Source organism: Phyllostomus hastatus, unplaced genomic scaffold (genome assembly GCF_019186645.2).
Source record: "Phyllostomus hastatus isolate PE091 unplaced genomic scaffold, TTU_PhHast_1.1 phas_scaffold_755, whole genome shotgun sequence".
NCBI classification, from domain to species: domain Eukaryota; kingdom Metazoa; phylum Chordata; class Mammalia; order Chiroptera; family Phyllostomidae; genus Phyllostomus; species Phyllostomus hastatus.
In genome coordinates this window covers 13,303,232-13,312,716 of record NW_025334039.1, presented here as the reverse complement: position 1 = coordinate 13,312,716, position 9,485 = coordinate 13,303,232, and the positions used below count along the sequence as shown (strand labels likewise).

The following is a 9,485-nucleotide window of genomic DNA, read 5'->3' as shown; positions in this document are numbered from 1 at the left end:
TAGATCCCGCTCCAGGTTCCTTCCTCAGGAAAAGCCAAGGTCAAGCACAACCTTGCCAAGTCCCTGTCCCTCCCTCAGGCAGCAGACACCAGCCCAAACTCATCAGGAGGGGAGGGAGGAAGTCTGGTAGGAGCTCTTATTGCAACAGGGCGCCAGCTCTATAAAAACCCTGGTCAGCGTAGACCTTTACACAAGCCGGTCTCTGTGTGTGGAAGCCTGCCTGGAGTCCCTCAGCCCCACCTGCCAGGCAACAGCCCTCCCTCCGCACTCTTGTCTTCTACATTCTCCTGACATCTCGATTGCCATCTTGGCCAGCCTGGACAATGCCTCCCAACCTCACCGGCTACTATTGCTTTGTCTCGCAGAAGAACATGGAGGATTACCTGCAAGCCCTAAGTAATGGCCTCACCCCTCTCAGACCCCTTTTTCTCCCTTTTCCCTCTCCCTTCCTGACTCTCCATCCCATTGAGAAGGGGGCATGCAGGGGTTGGACAGTGCAGAAAGGCTCAGGAGCTGGTACCTATCTTGGGATCCATCTCTAGCCAGGTGCATGGCTGGGAGGGAGTAAATCCATAGCCTGGACCCAGCTGAGGGAAAGTTCCCAGCCCCAAGGTGCTGCTGCAGGTGGGGGAAGCCCGGGCTGGCGGCCTAAGAGGGCCCTGGCTGAGAGATAACCTCCACAGACATCAACTTGGCTCTGCGGAAGATAGCGCTGCTGCTCAAGCCTGACAAGGAGATTGACCATCAGGGCAACCACATGACAGTGAAGACCCTCAGCACCTTCCGCAACTATGTTGTAGAATTCGAGGTGGGAGTGGAGTTTGAGGAGGACCTAAGGGCAGTGGATGGACGAAAATGCCAGGTACCTTTCCTCAGGCTTGGGGGAGGGGATGTGGATGAGCAGGTAGGTGCCTCTTAACAATGTGGGGCAAAGCAATGTTCCTTCTGCTCCTTCCCAGCCTTCCTCACCATACCATCCTGTGCCGGCCCTCGTTTCTCACCCGGTGCCCAGAATTAGCCCTCGGTCTTCACCCTTCTCTAAACCACTCTGCACGCTGTAGCCACAAGGACCTCTCTAACACGTAAAAGCAACCTGTCGTTCCCTTGCTTGAACCCTTTCCATAACAATCTGCTACATTCCATCTGACCTCACCCAGACACAGCAGGGGAAATGACCCCCACAGCAGGCTGCAGAGTCCCCAGGATAACGGACTCCTGGTGCTCCCCACTCCCACTCTCTCCCTGCCTGGCTCTTATCACCAGCCAAAAGGACAAAAAGAGCAGATCACCCTGAAGCCAAGGAGCAAACATTTGCTTACCCTTTAGCCTTTGACCCTCTTCATCACCACAGGGTCTTTTTCCCCTTCTCCTCTATAAATCCACTCTCCTGCATTTCTTTCTGCTTCTTGTATGTTCCTTTTAGTCTCCTTTGCAGACCCTAGATTCCCGTAATAATCTCTTAAACTGGTTTTTCCCCCGTATTTCATTCTTGATGTTGTCTCTCTTGTCTGGACACCATCCACGGGCCCAGTTACCTACACCCCTGCTTTCAGCTACCATCTACAGGCTGCCCTTCATGTGTATTTTTCAGCCAGAGCTACCTCCTGAGCTCCAGGGCAAATTTTTTACTGCCTGCAAAATGTTTACATCTGCATGTCCCAAGGTTAAACCCAAAGTCATTATCTTCCTACCTCAACCTATTCCAGCTTTATATTTCCTGTCTCTATTAATGGTAATAACTAACAGTACCAAAGAGCTGGGAGTTACAGTCAATATCTCATGACCCCTTACTTCTGGGCTCCCAACACACACACACACACACAAACACACACACACACACGTTCACCACATCTAACTGGTCAAGAAGTCTTTATAACTTTTCTGCACCTTCCCACACATGAGCTACTAGCTATAGATAGCTATTAAACATTCAGAATGTAACTAGTCCAAATTAAGGCATACTACATGTATAAAGTACACACTTTATTTTTAAGACAATACAAAAAAGAATGTAAAACATTTCATAAATTTTTATAGTGATTACATGCTAAAATTATAATATTTTGGATGATTTAGGTTAAATAAAATATGTTATTAAAGTTAATTTTACCTGTTGCTTTTTACTTTTCTAACAGAGCTACTAGAACTGTTTCGATTATGTATCAGGCTTGCATTTAAGGCCCATTATGTGTCTACCAAACACTGCTGTTCCTCATAGCTCTCGTCTGTTCCTTCCCAGCCTTCCTCACCATACCATCCTATGCAGGCCATCCTTTCTCACCCGGTGCCCGAAATTAGCCCTCTCAGTGACAATCTGCTACACTCCAGATAAGGTCCATAGGCTGTACACGGCCCACGAGGGTCCTTCCCACATGCGCACTAGGTTAGAGCCTCTGAGAACTGTTTGCCCTCTTCTCTTGCCTCTATGCTGTTACTTTCCTTGCTAAAAATTTCCCATGAGCTCCAATCTAATTAACTCTTCACTTCCTTGAAGATTCTGCTCTTCCTTCCTCACTCCCATCCTCGACAGTCTTGCCTGGTATCACGGATACCCATTTGCTGCTCTGTCTGATCAGGGTTCTGAGCTCCTCACTTAGCAGGGTCTGTCTTATGGAAGGCTCAATAAGTGTTGATTGGAATGCCCAGGTCCAACCAGCTCTGACTTAGGGGGTTTGATCCTTCCATCTCAGGGAGGGACACGCCAGCTGTCCCTGAAATTGGGAAAGAGGAAGAGATTCCCTGGTGGGACTCCCAACTTATCTATCTTCTCTCCCAAAGCTCCTCCCAGGTCAACCAGAAGTATCCAGAGGACAAAGTCTCCGTTCTTCATCACCCACTCGCCAATTTCACCCCAGGTTATTCTGCTCCATCTCTGCTCTGCTCCACTGTAGACACACTGTGGGCCAGCCCCCTCAGTGGCCTTTAAGAGTGGGGGATGGAAATCCTAAAACAGAGCAACTTTCTCTCTCAGAATGAAACAGTGAGAGCAAGACAGTACCTACTGTGGGGTGAAAGGGGGCAGCCCAGCCAGAGTGAGTGGGACTGCCCCTCAGTCTTCCTTTATTCCTGCCTTGCCTATAGACCATAGTAACCTGGGAGGAGGAGCAGCTGGTCTGCGTGCAGAAAGGGGAGGTGCCCAACCGAGGCTGGAGGCACTGGCTGGAAGGAGAGAATTTGTACCTGGTAAGCTGGGTGAGGTCTGGAAAGGGGGACCCAAATGAGTATGTCTAGGAGAGAGACCTCCAGCTAAGATTCATCCCTTTGCCCAAATTGGATAAGTCTACTACTTCACACCATGCCCCCATCTCCAAAGACAACAACCAAGGAAGGGAAACACAAGCACTGGGAAGAGGAGAGAGAGGGTAAAATAGAGTAGCCAAGATGGGCCCTGGCTCCAAGTCAAACAAATGTCCATAAATCATGACTGGAGAGATGGAGACTTCACCATTTCCCATTCCCTGACCCAGCTACCTTCCTTCCTCTGGGCTGAGAAGTTGAGGGTCTGGAACAATGATACAATTCCTCATACATCAAATGCTCTAGTTGATTTATTCTGAAGGATTAAACGGAGGTCAAAGACCCTGAGAAAGGAGCTCCAGCTGGCAAGAACTTTCTTTCCCCTCATCACTGCTACTCTGTCCCCAGGAACTGACTGCAAGGGATGCTGTGTGTGAGCAGGTCTTCAGGAAGGTCAAGTAGCCGGAGAGGAGCTGAGGGCTGCTCCAGACAGCACCGGTCCCCAGACTCCTCTTGCTTGTGCCCCTTCAAGCCCGGATTGTCCTAGGTCATCAATCCCTTTCTCAGGCCACTTCCCATCACTCACCCCTCCCCATGTTAATCTATAACTTGCAGCCCCCAAGGCCAAAGTCCTTTTGTTCACACACTCCACTGCCCAATAGTGACGTCATATCCAGTTCAAGGTCTGGCCTCTGGATGAAAGAAACAGGCAAAGGGGAAAGGGCCCTTGAGAATAACCGATCTCAACTGTCTTTAGTTTATTTGGCCTCCTATTTTCCATCTAAGAAAGATCTAAGCTTTGAGCATTTGGGGGTTCGTGGAAACCCTATCCTGGTGGATCTTTTGCAAAACTGCCTGGGATTCAAGAATTTAAACAGGAACTAATGGTGGAGCCTTTTTGCCCATTTCCTTGTCCTTATTTTGGAAAAAGCCTCATATGCTCAACAGAACCATGCCCGAGGCACAGCCCCACCCACAAAGAGTTCAGTTTACCAACATCTAATTGCATTATGGCTATCCTACATGCCATACACTTCCTTATACATGCCTTATACTTCCATCCTACATGCTGGGGGAAAGGAGGTGACTGGGAAAGACCCTTTGTACAGTACTGAGGGACTTTCTAAATAGTGACCTGGCTTGCATGTCTGCTTTGAGAAGGACAGGCAGCAAGAAGGCCAGAAAAGACTGAGAAGGGTAGCAGACAAAAGATACAAGACCAAAGGCTAGAAGGATGAGATTCATGAGGATGCAAAGGCAACGATAGGAAAAAGACCAACGAACCTGGCTATAGAGACCCTCTGCTTAAAATCCAGCAAGACTGGGGACAGAGGATAAGAGGGAGAACTGAGAACAGCAAGGCCCCTCCCTTAGGATCCTAGAATCACTGCCCTGTCCCAGAAGGATAGGGCCTATTCAAGTTCAGGGCCAGCTCTCTGCCTCTGGCACCTCCCTACTTCCAGTGGCCTTGGTTCTTTCAGAATAAAAGTACTTCAGAACAAAAGTCAGAGAGAAGAGGACTCAGTATGATGTGGGGACAAAGCCTGGCTGGGGACGTGGGGGCAGGAATGTGGGAAAGTCCTTGGCCTGTGCTTGTTAAATGAACACTTCTGCCCCCTCTTCCTGCAAGGAAGGCCCCCTACACATTCAGGACAGTCACTGGGGCTCTGGCCAAGAAGTAGGCTTGCCACACGGACTCTACCACACACCCTGCGATGCATTTGGAAAAGAGCAAGAAAAGAACTCAGAGTAGAACTGAATAGCTTATTCCCAGCCCAGCCTCTCTGCTGATGACCCCAACTGAGTTGGGAGTGGAGAGCCCTCCTCTCAGACAGACTGCCCAGCAGAAGCCCTGAGGGCTGCTGAGCTCTACCTTGTCCCCTTCCAAGGTAGAGAGAAGCTAAAGGACAATGCTCCATGTGTATTCACCATACACATGGTGAATACCATGGGTGACTTAGACAGTATTCACCCACTATCTAAGTCACCAGGTCAACACATTGTCCCAGCCACTCCGAATTCACAGTGCATGTCCAAGCCTCTCCCCACAGGACTGGTCTCTCTTTGAGACAGTTCAGTGCCCCTCACTGGAGACCTGCCAGGGGGCCAGACCCAGAAGCTTGGAGGCCTCCATGGTGACAGGCAGGCTCAAGTAAAAGCAGCCTCAATGCCCCAAAACTCTCATGACATGAGCATCCACACTACAGGTCCACATCCTCCACTTGACCCCACCCGTGCAGGAGGCAGAGGCCTGAAGACCCCCAAAGAAACACAAGCAACCAGGGGAGAATTGAGCAGTTACCAAGGCATCTACAGGGACCTGGGAGCCTGGACCTATTGAGAACTGTGAAGAGTTCTGGGTGCTGTTTCCCCTATGAGCAGTAGGGAGCATTTCTCACTGCAGTGGGAGCCAGAGAGCCACCAAGTTGTCCTCCCTCCTCCACCACCTTCTTGGATATTCCATGTCCCACTAGAGGCACACACACAGACACTCACTCACTCACTCATTCACTCACTCATTCACTCACTCACAAACACAAATTCCCAACCTGCATACTCACCCTGACAAGACCCTGGCCCTCATTCAAATCAGGCTGTTTCATTCATCTTCAGACAGAAAAAAATAGTCACCAAGGGCACTAGCACATGTTTAAAAAAAAAAAAAGACAAAGAAGGAGGAAGCAGCCGTAGATGGATGGATGGATCCTAAGGTGGGTCTCACCCCAGCCCTTCCAGGGGAACACAAAGCTATGGATCCCAGGACTGACTTTGATTTTCTTTTAACCAGTCTTAGATCCCAGGGAAATGATCAGAAACCCAAAGTGTTTACTTCCATGTGAGATGAAATAACTGCACCCATCTAAGCTAGCCCCATGCCAGGCCCCTATCCTACTCCCACTCCACCCAGGCAAGATAGCACTGTATGGTTACCAACAACCTTCAAGCCTGAATGCCAAATGATCCTTTGAGTCAACCCAGGTACCTCTGTTCAGGAGAAACTGGCCAACAGTGGACAGGAAGACAGGATCAGGTGTGTGTCCTCTGCAGCAGAGGACCACGTGCTGCCCAAGGACTCAGGCCCCATGTTCTGGGAGAGGGCCCAAGAGAAGATAGGATAGGCAGTCTAGCTTTGTACCCCTCCCCAGTTGCTCCCCTCTCCCTTCAGCCCACATGCCCAGAGAGGTCAGGCAGAAGCAGGAAATCCCTCAACCCTGCAATGCAAAGGCCATCCCAGCTAAGAACCTGATCCTGGGGACCCTTTGAAGTCACTGCAAATAGTAAAATCCCAAGAAAGAACACAGGCCTGTCCATATTGATCCCTTTCCCCACCCAAATGTTATTCCCTCACCAAGAGGCAAGAACTCCGTCTGGTCTAGGCTTAAACACCCAAAGGGCAGTAACAAGCCAGGAGTTCCCTGTGGCTGAGGGTGAAGATGAGGGTGGGGATTTCCCCTGACTATGGCCTGATCCCTCCCACCCCACTCTGACCTTCTACAGGTGGCTCTTCATCCTCTGGAATTCACTTCTCCTACCTAGCCTCGGGACCACCTCCAATACCCAGCTCTCAGGGACATCTCTCCCAACTTCCTCCCACTGTAATCCTCTCAATCATGACAGCACCCATGCCATCAGGGTCCCTGAGCACTGAGCTGGAGCCACCCCAAGTCAGTGTCATTATGGACATTATGGACAAGTGAGGATGGGGAAGACCTTGCAGGTAGAGCAGGAAGTGAAAGGGTGAGGGGGCCCAATGGGCAAATCAATGGGTTCGGGGCAGGTCTCTGAGGTAGCCAACCTGCGTTTGCACGGAGGGCAGAAAGAAACAAATATGGTAGCCAAGGCCTCTGAGGCCAGAGGTACAAGCAATGGCCCTGCCTGGCCAAGGGCAAGAACCAGCACCACCAGGCTCTCCCTCCTCTTTTCTTAAATCTCAGTCCCCAGAAGGGCTCTGGGCTGGCTCTGTGGGGCACTGTGCTCCACACCAAATACCAACCCTCACCTGAAGCCATTTAGATTCCAGGGCCATGAGATGGAGCTGACTTTCCACACTCACCCTTCCAGCAAGATCAAGGGTACCTCTGTCCTCTCAAGGACTTCCTGGCCCACCATCTCTCTGGGAATGAGACTCCTGCCTCCATGCGTCCACCTAGTCCCAAGTCTCGCTTCCCCCTACCCCCCCTTTTGTTCTGGCCACTAGGAAGGGGGGGCCTAGCACCTTTGTTCTGTCCCCAGTGGGTAGTGCCCAAGTTGAAGGTCACCAGCATAGCCAAGCTATTGGGTTCATGGATAAACCACTTGCCTCAGAGGGCTCTACATGAACCTAAAATGGCACCCATGATTGGGAGGGAGTATTACATAATGGTCAGGTAAGTACACCCTGGTATCAAAGTGCCATTTCATACGAGCAATTTGAGAATATACAAGCCACTGACGTAGAGTAAATAAGCCACATTTGCTGGTCATATAAGGCAATGCCAAAGGTACTTCCTTCCTCCTAGGAATTTTGTAAAGATTCCATGTCAAATCACTCAGCACAGTACCTGGAACAGAGTAAGCATTGGCAACGTTTAGCTATTATTACTTTTATTATCTCCTACCTCTTACCTTGATGATTAAAATCCCTGTAACTGGAAGCAAAGCCTTCTATTCTACAGTCGAGGATAAGACATCACTGTCAATGTCCCTAAGGTCACACAGTGGCTTATGTTTATACCAAAGTGTAAGTGACTGACACCAAAGATTGAAAGATGATAAAGCCCTCACCTTGGCTGGCCAGGCAGGTGAAACATCGGGGGGTGGGGGCAGTGATGGGGGTGAAAGGCAGTTGTTGCCTCCCCACAAGGCTTCAGAACCAGAGTCTCTCAGTGTATCCCATGCACCCTTACCACCGTAGACGAGCGTGCCACCCTGCAAAGTCCCTGTGTCAGCATGTTGGTGGCCACGTTTGCCCGTGCCGGCCAGGCTGCAAGCTGCAGAGCAACAGCCACTCCTGCCTTCCCACCAGTGAGAGAGGGAAGCTGATGGCAGGACAGCCGCCCAGGCCCAGGGCCACTGCAGAGTCAGCTCTACACAAAGCCCTCACGCTCCACCGCCACCCCTGTCCCTCTTGGACTCCTTGCCCACAGTCCACACTGAAGCTACGCAATTCAAAGGGCTGGACCCCCCCAGGACAGGGGCCAGGTCCAGGCCCCAGACTCCTCCAGCCACCAGCTGCAGGCACAGCCATTCCCCCTCCACCCCTCCTGGCTCCTGGCCCATCTCCCCTATGGATGCCAGCACCCTCCACGCCGCCCTGGGTTTTTTTTTCTCATGCTTTCCTCTTGCCTGAGAGTCCTCCACCCTCCTGCCCCTGGTGCCCTGCAGCATATCTCCTGTCATCTTTCTACGCTAACCAAGCCCCAGCAATCCTTCCATCCGTGCCTCAGTTTGGACCGCACCAGCCCTCTCCACCCGGGACATGAGCCCGGAGGCAGAGGGTCAACTTGACCCTTGTTTAATTATGTCCTCACACCTCTCTTCCGTGAACAGTGTGTGGGGAGAGGTGTGTATTGTGGGTGTGGCTTTTCCATTCACTGTTTGAGAAAACTGCTTCGAGCCATAGACATGGGTGTTCCTTGACTCAGGAAGGCAGGCAGGGCAGAGCTGAAAGCACTGCTTGAGGAGTCACTGTGATCTTGGGCAAATTATTTCACTCTGCGTGACTCTGTTTCCTCCCAGGACTGGTCGGTTCTGCCTTGATGTCTATGAATGATCTACTCTCTTGCCTTCTACTCCTTCTACTCTCCTTCCCAGCTATTTTCAAAACACCCTGGCTCCCTGTCCTTGGCCCAGCTGTAAGGAAACCACTGTCTTGTAACCACTGAATGTAACTAAAGCTTATCCTGCGAGGTCCCTAATGGAGAGAGAGCCCCAAGATGGGAAGGGGCAGCTAGATCCCAAAGCACTCACTCCTCCTCCCGGTGGCTCCCCTCACCAACACAGCCGGTCACCACTCCCTCACCCCACCATTCCTTTCTTTCTGAGTAACACAGATGGGACAAGAATGTACTCTTTGAATAAAGATTTATTAGAGTCTTGGTGGAAAAAAAGGGAACTAGAACACAGACTAATAAACAAGTCAATTATCTGAGGTCCAAACAGCCTCACCCATGAACTCCTCGTGTGGAAGGAAGGGATGGTGCAGCATACAGCAGAGCTGCCTTGCTGTTAGCAAGCAGAGCACACTGGCAGTATGTTTAAAGAGTCCT

At 50.8% G+C, this 9,485-nt stretch overlaps 1 protein-coding gene across 1 annotated transcript; it reads left to right on the top strand.

Moving 5' to 3' along the window:
• The first annotated feature begins 180 nt into the window (after positions 1–180).
• Positions 181–4,741, top strand: RBP5 (retinol binding protein 5). The gene is made up of 4 exons (XM_045826524.1): positions 181–396; positions 684–862; positions 3,082–3,183; positions 3,646–4,741. Exons 1-4 carry the CDS (start codon positions 324–326, stop codon positions 3,697–3,699), a joined length of 408 nt encoding a protein of 135 aa, XP_045682480.1. The 5' UTR covers positions 181–323; the 3' UTR covers positions 3,700–4,741.
• The last annotated feature ends 4,744 nt before the right edge of the window (positions 4,742–9,485 follow it).